At 40.4% G+C, this 16,594-nt stretch overlaps 1 protein-coding gene across 1 annotated transcript in view; it reads left to right on the forward strand.

Annotated features, from left to right (window-relative positions):
• Window positions 1–635: 635 nt before the first annotated feature.
• The window catches only part of PREP (prolyl endopeptidase), a 95,469-nt gene continuing 79,510 nt past the window's right edge, over window positions 636–16,594 (forward strand). The window contains exons 1-6 of the mRNA XM_027694115.1: window positions 636–781; window positions 2,079–2,153; window positions 8,971–9,104; window positions 11,890–12,020; window positions 14,864–15,073; window positions 16,275–16,396. Coding sequence (XP_027549916.1) covers window positions 737–781; window positions 2,079–2,153; window positions 8,971–9,104; window positions 11,890–12,020; window positions 14,864–15,073; window positions 16,275–16,396 — 717 coding nt within the window. The 5' untranslated portion in view covers window positions 636–736. The remainder of the gene's footprint in view (window positions 782–2,078; window positions 2,154–8,970; window positions 9,105–11,889; window positions 12,021–14,863; window positions 15,074–16,274; window positions 16,397–16,594) is intronic.

Here is a 16,594-nt window from a genome sequence, read left to right on the forward strand (position 1 = left end):
AAGGGTGATTAGGCATTGGAATGGGCTGCCCCGGTTGGTGGTGGAGTCACTGTCCCTGGAGGTGTTTAAGGAAAGATTGGACATGGCACTTAGTGCAGTGGTCTAGTTGACATGGTGGTGTTCGGTCATAAGTTAGACTCGATGATCTCAGAGGTCTTTTCCAACATAGTCGATTCTGTGATTCTGTGCCCCGGCTTCGAGCTGCCCAAGCCCCTACCTAGGAATCAGCTGCTGTTTTCAAGGCAGCTCTGCAGGTCAGACCCTCTGCCAACGCTCAGGAACTGAAAGGAAAAAGAATGAAAATCTAAGATTTGTTTGTTTGTTTGTTTGTTTGTTTGTTTGGAAACGTTTATTACAAGGAGGATATAAGGAGACCCGAGTGGTGCCGGCCACATAACTCGGCCGGAGCGCGGTGAGCAGGAGGGGTTAGCAGAGACCAGGGGCGGCCGTGACGGGCGAGACGGCCCCTCGGCCCGGCCCCTCCTGTGCCGGCGGTGCGGCGCGTGGCCGGCAGGGGGCGCGACGTATGGCGGCGGCGCTCCGCCTGTGCCGCGCTGCGTGCCTGCTGCCGGCTGCTGCCGCCACGGCCCGAGCCACGGCCCCAGCCACGGCCCCGGCCCCGGCCCCGGCCCTGCTGCCGCCTCCGCGCCTCTCCGCCTCCTCCTCCACTTCATCCTCCTTCTCATCCTCCTCCTCCTCCTCCTCTTCTTCTCGCCGCTCTCCGCCGCCGCCCGCCATGCAGGCCTTCCAGTACCCCGAGGTGTACCGCGACGAGACCGCCGTAAGTACGGCACTGGCCGGGGCAGCCCCCGGCGTGCGGCGGCCGCCGGGCCTGGACGCGGGGCTCCCGGCTCGCCGGCCTGCCCCGGGCCGCCTGGGGGCGGGTGTTGCTGCCCCGGCTCTCGGGGCTTTGTTCGGCTCCAGCCTGCTCCGTGCGGAGGGTCTCGGGCTTGTCACGCCTGCGGGCCGCGGCGGCTGCCGGGGGCTGGTTGGGGCGGGATTCGGGGCCTGGCGCCGGAGCCCCCGGGCGCGTCCCGCGTGTGCGGGGCCAGCCGGGGCCGCAGGGGCAGCCGAACCCACGGTGGATCTCGGGGCTTCGGCACCGCTGCATGTAGCAGGGAAAGCCCAGGCCTCCGCTGGGGCTGGAGTAGCGTCAGCAGAGGAACAAATAGTCTATTTATATAGGATGGCACATCTGTAACATAGTCCTATCTCCTCGTGTTCCGACCGTAACTGGATACACAAGGATTACGGTGTTAGTTGGAGTAAAATGGGTTCGGTTTTTTTTCTTTTCCGCAAAGCGCTGTGCTTTGGGCACCGGCCCGGTAATTATTTACAGAACTAACATCGCATTTAAACCAAAATGTTTGCCGGCATGAGCCAAAGCTGTAAAAACTAGAGTATTTATTTTCGTAGTTGGCTAAAAGGCTGAACTGTGCAAGTCCTAACAGGAGGTATCTAGTCCTGTTTTGTATACTGAAGGAAGGAAGCAGGTAAATTCCACCACGTGGATTAGTCTTTTGTGGGTTTTTTTGCTTGCTTGTTGTTTTGGTAGTGGGGTTTTTGTTGGAGATTTTTTTAATTATTATTTATATATGTACATTATGCACATGTTTGTGGGCAACAATAGTAGGGAGGGCTAAACTAGAGACAGTTCGTGTAACCAGGAACCACATTTGGGGTACATCCAGTAATCAGGTTTGATAATTTGGCTCCAACACCTGTATTTGGAGGAAGCTTTAGGTTGTTTGATTTTTTTAGGAGTATTGGTTTAGTGGGGTATATTTTTTACTTACTAATCTATCTTGTGGTAGGACTTAATGTTCATTTCACCCTTTTTCTGGCGCTCTGTGTTTTTTCTGAGGACTACTCTGCTGCCTTAGTGCCATCACCAAAGAATGGTTATATTAGCAACTCACCTGGGAGCAACGTGTTGCTTTTCTCTTTCTTTGCTCCTTAGCACTGTATGTTTTTGTGAAATTCCAAATACCCTTCATCGTGATGACTGTCATTCCTTGATGGACCGAGTTTGCTTGCGTGTATGTCTCTTTTAAAATTATTGTCTTTTATGAATTCAGGTGCAGGATTACCATGGATGTAAAATAAGCGACCCATACTGCTGGCTTGAAGATCCCGATAGCGAACAGACGAAGGTAACTTTTCTTTGAAGGGGAATAACTGTTTTCACATGATTCTCCTTTATAGACTCTGTTTTGAAGAATGTGCCAGTACTTTCTGAAAAGTTACATAGTGAATCATAGTGAATGGAGGTGTAGTTCATGTGATACTCATGGTGCCAAGAGCAATGCTGTTATTTTGTCCCTGTATTTTAGTGGGGGAAAGGTTGGATGGGGCTTGGAGCAACCTGGACTACTGGAAAGTGTCCCTGCCCGGGCAGGGGGATTGGAACTAGATGATTTTTAAGGTCCGTTCTAAGCCAAATCATTCTTTTGGTTCTATGAAAGACTGGAACACTTTGTATAACCTAGATCACAGAATTTGCAAAATTAAGGCCTTGTTTATCTTGCACCCATTTTTCTTAGACAATTTGAATGCTCAAAGTGGTGTTGCCACACTGAAGAGAAACACTCAGATTTTAGAGTGCTTTATCCACTGTCCTAAGTACATCTAAAATTGCCATAATAAAATAATTAGGAAAGGGTAGAAAGAAAACTTCTTTGGCTTGCTTTTTATACAGTGATCAAGTGTGTGAGTATATTTTTTTTTGTTTCATCCTTTTTAAAAGCAAAATAAAACAAAACCAAAAATATTTTCCTCCTGAAGTTAGGCTTTTTTAGCGTCTGCTGTTACAGGTTGCAGGTGTTGTGGTGTTTTCAGCCTCCAGTCTGGTACAGCTTAGACTGTGCTGTTGGAATCGGTCTTTCGCTGAGAGAGAATCCTGAAAAGTGATAGGAATGACTGTGTGCTAGGTCCTCTGATATTAATGGCATAGGCACTTACAGGGGTGATGCCCTGAAAGTGGTAGGTGACGTTGTGGAAGAGGTTTCCTCTGTAATGGCTAGTAACTTTGTGATAATTGCAGTTCCAGATCTAAAACAATGGTGTCTATCCAGTGTGCATGATTTTGTCAGGAAGATGATGGAGGGCAGGATCTCCCTTCAAAAATATCCCACAGTGTAGCTTTCCATTAGTGAAATTTCTTCTAGGTTCTGTCATGTATGTGCTTACTTAATACATCTTGATGAGCCTGAGGTTGGTCAAATTGAACTTATTGTAACTGTCAAGAAAAAATAAAATGTGTGCAATTAGTAACTCATTCCCTACTTATAAATCTGTTAGCATATTTAAAGACTCATGGGATTAAAAAGCTTGGTTTGGGATCTGGTTTTAGTGAAAAACTCTGCCATGGGTGTTAATATTAAAAATTATATATTTAGAAAGTTGCGAGAATTTTGATTTTTTAATTCTGGTATCTTTAAGAAACAGTGAACCTGGGACAGTCTTGTGCCAAATTGAGGGGGATATATGTGTGGGAGGTATGGTTACATCTTTTGTTTCATAGATGCCTTACAGATACCTCCTGTGAAAGAGCTGTGATTGTGAAAATGCCAAGACCTGACTTTTTGTGTCCCTGTGTTCAATACTGTAGCCACATACTGTGAACAGGTTGGGTGAGAACAGTTGGAGGACAGTGAACTGCATTCTCCAGAGGCTGTAGTTTATATAGGAGGCAAAATAAGGAATGAGGGATTAGAACATCCTCACAACAGTGCAGCAGCCCAGACACAAGACGTCATATTGGTGGAATGAAGAGCTTGTTATATCTTGCCTACACTAAAAAATGCATACCTTGGCGGAATTTGGCAGTGCAGTAGTAGTATGACACAGAGTGGAGAGAGTTCCTGTATGTGTAAGTATGCAAGGATATAATCTTATTCCAAAGTTTCAGGAGTTACAGAACAAAAGGGAGTAAAAGTATTTTGCTGTTTTACTTCTTTCTTAAAAGAGGTCAGGAAAAAATGGTCTTGAAGTGCTAAACTCCTTGGATCTCCTTTATCACTCACTTCTTTGTGCTCTGCAGCAGAGGTTCCTGATGACCACTCTTTCTTGCTAGCTTTTAATAGTTTTATCTCCAAGTTCTTGAGATAGTTTGCAGGACTACTGCAGAACAGCCATTCTGAACCTACCAGATAAAAAAATAACCAGACACTGCTATAGAGACAGTTGGATGACCGTATGGGCTTCAGAGAGAATATGGAGCGTGCTTTGCAGGCTTTTCAGACCTTCATGTCACTGACCTTGAGACATTTGTCCTTCCCATTCTTCTTCCAAGTCACTCTCTCTGTCCATATGTAGTCCTTTAAATCCCAAATCTGCATTTGTTTTTTGGAAAAGCAAAAATACCCTGTGTACACCTCCAACATTAGGCTACCTTTAATTTTCTACATATTAAGTACTGAACTAGAAGAAGAATTCCTTGGACATTTATGCTCATCTGTAGTGAAAGAACCCCTATTCAGTTCCTGTTTACAACATGCTTGCTTGATTTGAGTAGGTGTAACTTGATTTATGCCAAGAGGGAACAATGAACATCATTCATTTATTAAGTTAGAATCTTTTCTCATATGCGAACAATCAAAATTATTTGAATGCATGCTGTCAAATACATACAAAAATATGTTGGAATTCTACTTATCTACGTGTAGCAGAAATAGTTGTGTCAACTATTGGTGTGCTCACAGAAAATAAATGAGTAGGCTTCACTTAGTTTCTGTGTTGAGTCAGTGAAACATAAAGTTTGCTATTCCCTGAAGCATGGGGAAATAAGCATAAGCAGGTGAGATTGGTTTTAACTCTGAAATGTTCATGGTAGTTTCACCTGATGTTCACCGTAGCTAAGACTGAAGGAAATTAGAACAGTTATGAGTATAAAAAAGTCATATTTGGTTTTTGCTTCAGCTAGTCCAAATGATCTTGTGGACCTTGATAGTTAGCAGTTTACAAACAAGTGAACACAGAAGGGTAGAATTTTTTTGTAATTGGCTTAATCAGGTATCTTTGCAGTGAGAGTAGAGTGCAGATTGTGCTGTACCTGTTCAATTGTAGTTTGAATGTTTCCATTAAGCCAAGTGACTGTGTAGTTGCCCTCCCTCTCTTTCTTGTGCTGACATGAATGCTTCTGTCCCTCCATTGCGTGGGTACAGCCATCACAAGGTGATGTTTTGGGAGGGAAGACTTTAAGGGATTAGTTTTCTATTGACATACATGGTTCGTATAGGTCACCTCAAAGCCACATGACAATTGGATCTAAGATGTTTCAAGAATGGGATCTTTCCTTTTCTAGCCACCCACATTCTACTTTTAATTAGGTGAAAGTCAAATAGATCTAGAAATTTTTCAGCCAGGTCACCGGGATGATCTTACTCTGTATGTGGTGCATTTATCTGCTACAAAAAGGAGGTTATTGAAATCTACAGGTGGCTAAGCAGGACTGTTTCTTGTCAAACCACAGTCTTAAGAGTCGATTAGGCCAATCATCACGTCGCATCCTCAGTCTTTTGTGCAAAAGCTGTTATTCAAGAAGTATGGACTTCCATATTAACAATCTATGTTCTTTACTACATCACTTTTTTTTCCCCTGTGTGTGCTTGGTTGGAGCAACCAAGGACAGCTATAAGCAAGCAAAACTCCCTTCTCCAGATTCACAAATGAAAATTAACCCCTGGGCAGATGTGGAAGTTCTATCAGACTTTGGAGAAAGGAAGTGTAGAATGTGGGTTCATGCTCTGCTACTGTTTGGCCACTGACTTTTAAGACAGACTGAGGAAACATCCCTGGCATAGTTAAAATCTGCTACACTGGTAAAATGCTTCTGTTAACGACATAGGCCACAACTGCAAAACCACACTATCACTGTTGTTTTGGGTTTGGCTTGGCTGGACTTTTCAACTTCTTGGTTTGTTTTAACACTTTCTGGGAAATAAGCTGGGAAAAAAGCTCTCTTTTAAGCTGCAGCAAAGTCTTTTGCTACTATGTCAGTCATATATAGCACCCTAACTCACTGATGGTGTAGCAGCTAGTTCCAGAGATAAGGGATGGACAAGGGATGAGAAAGCAGGGATCATGTAGGGTCAGGTTGTACTATTATGAACACATGTATGCTTGGATTAAGACTAGAATCAAAACTCTCAAAAATACAATTAAATGGATTTTTAGTCACTATAGACCAGTGTTTAGTTCATATTTTGATACATTTCCAATTGCACTTAATTTTTCTTTGTAAATACCAAAAAAGTAAATTCCAAGAGGCAAGCCACAAGAAGTCTGATTAGTTTTAATTTGTAATACTTAACAAAGGTATGTGGCCTCTTGTAGGAGTTGCACTGAACTACCTTTAACTGAGAATGTTATTTGTCTGCAAAATATTTATAGTTCATATATACAAAGACTAGTAGTGTTAAAACAGTTTGTATTCTGAGACTTCTCCTTTGAAAGTATACTATGAGTGGAAATCATTACCTTGAGAGAGTATCTTAGTGGAATGTAGAAAGCTGATAGGTTTTAAAATGGCATGGTCAAAAAAAGCTTGTGCCATGTGTTTCTTAGATGAAATTTAATTATACTTTTAAAACAAACAAACAAACAATTGGCCTGCTCGAGTAATGGCCAAACACTTCAGCCTCAAGTAGGACATCTCTGCTCTTAGTACAGTGCTTTAGACTCTTACTCTGTCCTTCCTTCTGCTAGCAGATTCTGTCCTGGTTCAAACCTTATGACAGATTGTCAGATGCAGGTATAATAAAAATCTTTCTCTTTAGGTTCATGAAGATGTACAGTTACTGTTAGCCCTGTAGCATGAGTGGCACGTTTTACTCACCGTGGTGGATGGAGTTGTTTACTGTGAGAAGTTTCTGGTGACATATGTTCCTGTACTTCAGCTAGAGCAATATTTCAATTAGGTATTGCTTTTTGAACATGAGTGCAACCTCATGCTCAAAGGTGCAAGAACAGAAAGTTGCCAAACTGGACCGGATTCTTCTCGGTGGAACTCTTTCAAAAAACTGTAATTTCTTCCTCCTTTTTCAGACAGCAGTGGCATTCCCTTTTTCATATAGTCTTGGAATATTTGGTGCATATTAAGTGGAAATGAGAAAAATATGTCAAGTTCCTGTAAAAGCAAAATTACTAGTGATTCAGTTGCGAGTGCAATAATTAGTATGTAACCATGCTCTTGTGCAATGAAGGCTTGTAAGGAAAAGTTTGTCTCCTCCTTGAATACCAGTAATGAAAGAAAATGTGGTAGGGTGTGTCTGCAGTTAAAAGTGAGTAATGCACAGTTCCAGTATACCCTTGCAGTGGTGTTATAATTTCAGTTGTGTTATTGATAGATGAAAAAAATACGTGTGCCAGTTTCTGTCCACTGAATGCAAATGAAAAGTGCTTTTGCCCATCCAGTAAAATGGATGGTTGTATACATGTTTTTATAAGCCATTTTTCTCTGAAAATGTCACAGCCCTTGGAGAAGTTAGTTTATTTGTGTAGGATCCACTGTCTAGATTTTTGTGTATGTAGTCTTTGAAATTCATGTGTTTCCATTTAGAGAAAACAAATTCAGAGACACATAATTCTTAGGTAGATTTGGTTAAATTCTTTCATCATCTGATGGGGAGAACAGTTATAGCAGTACAATGTGAAGGCTGCATGCTGTTTTGACTTACCACTGGGATGTGCTGTGCACATATTAATTCTTCACCTGAAGAATTAATAAATGACTAAACATTGATAGTAATTGGTATATGTGTGCCAGGTACTCTCTCTGACAGCAGCTGGCTTTTCTGAAGAACTGCAAAACACATTTGTAGCCCTGCTGTCCTGTAGTTCCTGTCCTGCGATGAAGTTGTTACAACTCAGATGTTACAATGCATTGATCTGATTGCTGTGTGACAGATTTGGGACAGGTAGAAACTGTAGCCTCTTTCAAAGCAACTGAGAAAGAGACCTGTGTATGCAGGAGATGAATAGACAGGGTTTCATGCTCTAGGCAAGAGGCTGGAGTCCAAGAGCGATACTGCTGCTGTCACTGTGACATTTGGCTGTGTATTACAGCCACACAGTGGCCTGTCCTACCTACTTCATGTTAGAGACAGAAAAGCCTGCATATCTGCTTGTTAGCAGCTGTGATTCACCTTAAGATGCTTAGCTATTAATTTTATGTTAATGTACCATGCTATAAATAGGGATGGCGAAACACCAGTAGAGTACCCCATTTTCCATGCATGCCATGGGAGTGGCAACCTCTAGCAAACAGCTGGCGTGGTAATGGTTTTGACCGCTGTCCTTAAGTGTTTGTGACAGGGAGCTGGAGTGTTTTAAAGAAACCGGATTTCTCCAAGCTTTCAGAAATTGCATATTTTTACCTTTTGTAACTAAGAATTGATTTGTGGACAGCACTTTGGCCTTCTCAGGAAATACTGGCTGGGACTAATTCTGTGTGTTATGTTAATAATATGAACAGATGATACATGTGAGATTTTGTATCATCTTCCAAGCTCCTGAAATGATAGTGCAGTCTGTGGGCAATATTTACCACTTAGGCAAATATAAAGAGAGTTTTTAAAAGCATGGGGTGTTTTTTTGGGTTGTGTTTTTGGATTTTTGTTTTGTTTGTTTGGTTTTGTTTTGCTTGATTGTTTTTTATTTGTTTGGGGTTTCTTTGGTAGTTCAGATTTGGGTTTTTTTGTTTTTAAGGAGAATGGCAGGAATGTCTTGTCTTTTGGCTGGTTACCCCCGTGCATGCCCTGGAGAGACATTATTCAAGATATAAGTTCAGTCTCATTACAGAATTGTGGTATAATGCAAATAAGCATGTAAGATTCTTCAAGTGTGATGCTGCACAACCTATATAGGCAGAAAGATGTCTGTGATGCATTGCTTCTGAAAACGTTTCCTGTAGAAAATGTACATTTCTACTTGAGTTCATATTTTTTGGGGGGGATTGTTTTCTTTCAGGCGTTTGTGGATGCTCAGAACAAGCTTACAGTACCCTTTCTCGAAAAGTGTCCTGTCAGAGGACTGTTCAAAGAACGAATGACTGAACTCTACGATTATCCTAAGTACGGTTGCCACTTCAAGAGAGGAAAAAGGTATGTGAGGGATGTCTTGGTGATGAATGTGAAGCAAGTCAGAAGTAACTACTAATTAGGAAAACAAATTATAAATTATATTCGTATTTATTCTTTTATGTTTCAGAAGTAGGAAAAGTAAGCCAGTGTTAATATGTGTGGTTGCATGATGCCGAGCATAAGATGCTTGACGGTCCCCAGTTCCCAATCATATTATCTTCTTGTTCTTTTGTTGTCTTTTCTTTCTGTAGGAAGAATTGTGAGTTTATCAGAATTCAGACAACTTTGTAGAATAATTGTAGTAAAAGTAAGGCTTTGAGGAGTTGCTTTCAGGCTTAGTCGTCCTGGAAACAGCATAAGTCTGTCATGTGCATATTGTTCCAAATATTTGCTAAAATACTGCTCTTATGTTGGTCATTGTTTTAGCAACTGGTAGGTTTCTTTTGTTAAGTCATAGCCAGTGAAAAGCAGTGGGAATTCCCTTGTGAAAAACTGCTTCTTTATTTGCATGATGATAAGGGAAAAATAATTTTGAGGATTTAAGAGTACTGATGCAAAAAGATCTGTTTTTTAAGAAACAAACAAATCCTGCTATGTTCCAATGTCTAGTCTACTTGTATCCCTGTTTTAATTCTGTGGCTAGGTAGAGAGATGGTGCTTCTGTGGCTTACTGAAGATTAGGAAACTGCAGCTGCTGCTGAATTTTGTGTGACTTCTATTAGAAACGCTATCAGGCTTCTAAAGAAAGAGAGTAAAGGGATGACACGCTTGTTAACTTAGTAACAAATGAAGATTGTTTTAGCAATCGAAAAAGGTAGAGGGAACAAGCAGCCATTCTTAATCATGGGAAACACAAATAAGGTTTTTCAATATTTTCGATTTGTTTGATCCTGGTTGAGTGGTATGCCACGTATGTTTTCACCATCATCTGTGGATCATGAGAAAGAGCAGAGGATGTCTCATTACCTTAAGATTTCTGCACAGATATTGAGGGAAATTTGCTTTAGTTACCTGTGCTGTGGGGAAGGTGTAGATATAGATAGAGGGAGGGAAATTCTGTACTGTATGAGGTTTTGTGAAAGGATAATGTGGGTAGTACCCAAGCTGATGTTGATTTCAATTGTCACAGATGTGGCTCAGCATGTCAGTGTATAGAGGTGTCAGGTTTAAGCCCAGAATCAGTGGAGATTTTTAGGACAATGCTGCATCCAGGGAAGTATGCCTTATTGAGAGAGTCAGGCAAAGCTTATTAGTTTGTATGTGATGCATACAGATGTAGCTATGCTGAAACAGATTCTAGAGCAGGCCTGGTCAATGACTGCTCTTGGTTCTCTGCAATGCAAACATGCCTGGATGTGGTTACCTTCAATGCTGTTAAGGCTTGATGTTGCAAAGTGCTCATGGCAGTAGTCTCCACTACAAGATACAAAGTCTTAATTTGATGCAGCTGACTGTCCTCTAGGAAAAACACTTATGCCAGGAGCTTAGTGTGCTTATGATTTATGACACTTTACTCTGATTGTAATAGATGTCTTTTTAGTCTTTCTGAGTGATATCTATTTCTTGGCATGTGCTGAAGTTTAATCAGAGCAATTTAAAAATAATACAAAACCCCCCTATATTATGGTGTTTGAGGCGATCAAAAGGGCTTTACCACGTTAAGTAACACTAAGTAAGGGAAGAGGGAAGGAACTTTCTGTTTGAAGAACCATCCAAACTTCCCATGACACTTAAAAATTCTTAAATTTAATTACTCTGGTTTCGTGCTGAAGAACAGCTGATAAAGGACAGTGTCTGAAGAGTTCTGCAGAATCTGCATACAGGAGTACTGAGAGGTGCTGTGCCTGTCACACCGTTTGAGGTTTGCTTCCTGTCTTGTTGCCCAGCATTGCAGAGGTGAAATAGATGAGAAAATGCCTGGTCAAACTGAAAATTACTTTTCTTTTCCTTCTCTATTTTTTGAGTCTTTCAGTTTTGCACTTGCTGAATGTTACTGTTACTACTTGAGCATATTACTAGCTCAGACTGTTAGCCAGGCCTTTGTGAGTAGTTTCCCCTTCTGGCTTTACCAGGTTCCCATGCTTGTATCCAAGTACTGGTTGGTCTTAGGGGATAGATGAACTTATTTTTAGATTTGAATATTGCCCCATAAATTCCCCTGTTCCCCCAGGTGAGGCTGCTATTTGGTTTATTAAGTCACATGTTTGTGTAGTAAAGTTCTGAGAAGGAAGAAAAGTGTAGTACCTCTGTCTTGTGTAGAATATGGGTTTTAATTTCTTTGAGGTCTGTAGTGTTTTGTGATGTGAAGAGTATCGCTCGCTAAAGACAATTCTGTAGTTCCTACAACTCTTTCAAACACCCTTTTAGGGACATTGGTAAATACAGATGAAATAGTTTTGGTTCTGTTTCATTTGAACATAGGTCTACCACCCAATATGGATTGACAGCAGCTATATGAATGACAAAGTTGAGAACATAAGGAATGGGAACACGTGCCAGTTCTTGTAACAGGGAAATGCTGTGGCTGCCAGAGATGTTTAACACAGACAGTTATGTCGAGTTTATGGTATACTAGGCATTCTTTGAAATGCACAGTGGCAAATGCAGCTTTTATTTTTAAAAGATAGTTTGGATGCATCCTACTGTCTCTAGCCATGATTCCTACTCTACTGTGGAGTTTGTGTTTTCCCTTATATATTTATCTGCTTTTATTTCCTTCATGACAATCTCATACAAGTTTTTTTGTGCTTGCCTAACTGAAAATCAAGAGTTTTCCCGCTTATTTTCCCCTCTTGTGTTCTTTTAGGTATTTTCACTTTTACAATACAGGACTGCAGAACCAGCGAGTTTTATATGTACAGGACTCCTTGGATGCTGATGCCAAAGTTTTTCTTGATCCAAATAAGCTTTCTGAAGATGGCACTGTGGCTTTACGAGGTTAGTGAGACTGCGGTTCTCAGTCTTCAGTGGACACTGGAAATTTAATCAAAGTTATCACAGTAACCATATGGGGATTTATGTAGTGTTTCAGAAGAACACTTCTAAGTCTACACTGTATCCACAATTAGCTTGGTTGCGTTTCATGGTGCATTTTTTTGCAACTCTGTAGCAGTTTTCCACTGAAATATGAACAGGTCTTGAGGCTGTCCATAGCAAGGACAAAAAGTTATTTTTATTGACAAGTTCTCTTAAAATGGTATTTTGCATCTTTAACACAAGCCAGCAAGTTAAAAAAGTAAGAGATTGTGAAGGAATATGGCATTAAGTTTTATGAGAATCACAGAATTTCTTGTTTTCACTAGGGCTGTAATTTCTGTTAGCTGTCCCCTTTCCCACTTCCTCGTGGCTTAATGTAAAAGTAAGATTCTTGTATCTAGAAGTCCTATAAGTCTGTTCAAGGCCAGTTAATAAAAACAGAGGACAGAAATAGTGAATGCGTCTCTAAGTGTGACCTAGTTGAAAAGAATCAATGTGGCTTTTTTTTAGTGAGAAGTCCTGCCTTGAACTATAGATATAAGGAATTGAGTTCATATATTTCTAAAAGTCTTATGACAAAGTCTTCTTCCAAATGCATTTAGAAAACCAACAACCATGTAACCAGAGGGAAAACTCATGGTGTGAATAAATGATTGATTTAAGGGCAGGGAAAGGAATTACTGATGGCCTGTCAAAGTGGAAATCACCAGTAAAGTTCTATTAGGGACTATGCTAGGACTTGCAGTGTTCAGTACATATTAGAAAAAGGAGTGAGCCTTCAGGTTGCAGAGTTTGGTGACAATACAAAGTTATTCCAGGTAAAGGTTGAGGAATGAATGAAGAGCTACAGGAAAACTTTAATAATAGTGAGTGGGCAATAGATTGTCAGGTAAAGGTCTGTGTGCAGATAATTAAGTGATGCACAGGGGGCAAACAGTCCTAATCTCATTTGCAGAGGAATGGATAGAATGAACTCTCAAGCTGCTATGATCACGTGACTGCCAATGCTTAGACTGTAATACATAGTTCCATGAAAATGTTAGCCCGCTTCTCAGTAGAAGCCGAACAAGCACATCAAATATCAATTTATTTATCAAGGAGAAATTAATCCCTGGAAGTGTTCAAGGAACGACTGGATGTGGCACTTAGTGCTATGCTTTAGTTGACAAGGTGGTGTTCGGTACAACTTGGTGATCTTGGAAGTCTTTTCCAACCTTAATGATTCCATGATTCTATGAAATAGAGTACAAAACAGAAGACATCATTTCATTAGCAACCCAGGAGTTTATACCGTAGCGTGGAATAATAAATATGGTTCCAGTCTCCTCAGCTCAAAATGGGCTCTGAAATACTGTTTGGAGGAGAACAGTAGGAACAATCAAGGGTATAGAGCAAAGGTCAGAAAAAACTGAGTGTGCCTGGATCAATCATCTTGGAAAAGGGACAATTTAGCAAGGATATAATAGAGGTCTACAGAATCATTTGTGGCATGGGGCACAGACAGAGGAAATAGGGGTTGATTAGTTGGTTTTTCTGTTACAACAATGAGGGGATATCAAACGAAGGCAGTGGGAGTTGAGTCCAAAGCAAACAGAAGAAAATGACTTTAAACTGAGAGTAGGTTTAGATTGGATATTAGAAAGAAACTCTTTACTGTGAGGGTGGTGAGGCATTGCAACAGATTGCCCAGAAAAGTTGTGGATGCCCCATCCCTGGGAGTGTTCAAGACCAAACTCTACAGGGCTTTGAGCAACCTTTTTCTTGTGGAAGGTGCCCCTGTCTACAGCATGGGGCTAGGAACTAGATTATCTTTAAGGTCCCTTCCAACCAAAACCATTCTATGATTATAAGATTGTTCTTATTCATGTAGGCATCACATTGTGGTTACTCCTGAGGACAGCTAGGTGGAATTTTGCTCTGAATCAGTGGCCACTCCTATGTTCTTATAGGGAGAATAGTGAGTGCACAGTAGTACCTCTCAAACCTATGATGTCTATGAAATACGACTTTTTTTTGGTTGTTTTTGATGAATACTTTCAGGTCTGTACAGACCTATGATAATTCAGTCTCTTGACTTGAATTGGTTTGCAGTAGTGAATTCCATCCTTAACAACTATGACGGAAGCTCTTCTGAATTTTTTTCAGAATAGTGCTTTTCTCACAGTTTGGATAAAGTGAGGAGATATCAGAGGTCTTATCTGAGAATACTGGTGATTAATACAAAGCTTTCCAGTTACTCCAGTTTTCGTGGTTTTGCAGCATCTAGTTTTCAGTGACTCCATTTTTTAAGTGGTATTTACATTATTTGAGGATACGTTGCTTGCATCGCAGTTTCTGTGGGCTTCTTTGGTACTGTTTCTCTCTGAAAATACCACTTTTAAGTTTTCTACCTTTGTCCATTTTCATTTTCCAACTCTTCCCCCCAGACTCAGGAAAGTAGAAGAAATATGACTCAAATCATAATTCAGATGTTGAGCATAAGTTATGCTACTGAACATGAATACTTACTGAATATCCTTGCCTAAACTTGGATCTGTGAACAAATTGATAAAAGTGCTGTGAATCCCAACTCATAGCAGATGTAGTTGCTTGCACTGTCTTTTAGAAAATAAAGCGCCTTTTCTCAGTGTTTGGTGAACACAGTTCTTTTAACTAGTATCGCAATTTCATCTGTTTTCCATTGGGATTTGTCTAGCATGTAGTAGATGATAAAAAGATGTGTGGCAAAATAACAAGCACTTTTTTGAAAATACTGTTTCCTTGTGCTGCTTTTCACTTCATCTTGTTTCTTTCCAATTTCCTAGGTTATGCGTTCAGTGAAGATGGTGAATACTTCGCATATGGCCTGAGTTCTAGTGGCTCTGATTGGGTTACTATCAAGTTTATGAAAGTAGAGGGTCCTGAGGATCTTCCGGATACACTGGAGAGAGTTAAATTCAGTTGCATGGTATGGACCCATGATGGAAGAGGCATATTCTATAACTGCTATCCAAAACAAGATGGGAAAAGTGATGGTAAGTATGAGTGTGCTAATTGCATGCTATGTGGAAGCAAAATGACCTTTGCACTACATTGGTGCAACAAATGTTTCAGTTTATACTGAAATAGTTAGCTGTACTAGTTTATACAGTTAAGAGATCAAACTACACCTTGTATGGCCAAAGCTTATGCTCAGTTGCTGTGAGTATCTTCTTGTCTGCCCCTGTTTTTCTTTTAAAAGTTTGATATTCCTTTTCTTTTTGTCTGGAATGATTTACTTAGCTTTCATACAGGGTGCTATTGGGTAGAATTTGATGTCTGGTGACAGCTTACTTAGAGCTTTCCCCTTATGCATTTGTGTGGGCATAGATGAGCTGGTTTGGGATGCTGACCTGATGAATAGCAATTTGACGCATAAGGCTGTTGTTATTCGACCAGATTAATTCATCTGTGGTTCACAGTACAACAACACAAAATGTTTATGCTAGCAAAAGTCAAGGAGCAGCACACAAAGTGGAATAAATTGCTGAGAAGTGTCAGCAGGAAAGGAATTTAGCAGCTCTTACTGTAAGGCAGAACTACTGAAAAGTTTTCTGAAGCTGTGCTCTTTGTTAAACTGGAGAGAACCTGAATTTTGCCTCTGTATTTGCTCTTGAAGCCTATCATTTTGCCAAACTTGCAAGATAGATACCCACTTTTTTTTTGTTGGGGTTTTTTTACCTCATATTTGTAGTTCAGAAGCTGGAGTGTTGGAAAACATTGCAAGAAGAAAATTAAAAAAAAAATTTTAACTCCTGAGTGCTTTAAAATGCACCACTTTTATATTTTCAACAAATGGAATTATGAAGGTTTTTAGAAATGTTAATTAGCAGTAAATCTCCCCTTAGTTGCTCAGGGTAAAATGGGAGTGAAAACATCATTAGAGGGGTTGTTTTTCTTTGCTTTGCTTGCTTTCTAGAAAACAAAGCTTGAAATGATAAATCTTAAATGTGAAGAACACATTATCAGCAATAAAAGGAAAGGGTAACTGAAGAGGTTTGCAGTGTGAAGTTTTATTTTGTTTTGGAGGAGGGTATTGGTTTGGAGGGAAATGGTTGTAGTTTGGAACCATTCCTAGTTCTCTCTGCTGAATTTCTCTTTCATATGCAAAGGGATACAGATGTTTCTAATGGTTTCATATGGTTATTGTTGGATTTCTTTGAGAACTAATTGGTTTAAATATCTGCATTTCACTAGGCACTGAGACCTCCACTAATCTGCACCAGAAGTTGTATTATCACGTATTAGGAACTAACCAGTCAGAAGATATCCTATGTGCTGAATTTCCTGATGAACCAAAATGGATGGGTGGAGCTGAGGTATGGTAAACATCCTGCAGCTTGTCATTGTCATGTTCTGTGTTTCAGATTCTAACAACTGATAATAGGTGTTAAATGGAAAACATTTTATTAAAAGAACATGTTTTATTAGTGTTGTAGAGGTGACAGTTGAACTAAGAATCATTGATTAAGAATTCCCGAAAATAAGACTGCCTAGTTTGCTTTAAATCACTCCTC

This window comes from Neopelma chrysocephalum, unplaced genomic scaffold (assembly GCF_003984885.1).
Source record: "Neopelma chrysocephalum unplaced genomic scaffold, ASM398488v2 Primary Assembly neopelma1_23, whole genome shotgun sequence".
NCBI lineage: Eukaryota > Metazoa > Chordata > Aves > Passeriformes > Pipridae > Neopelma > Neopelma chrysocephalum.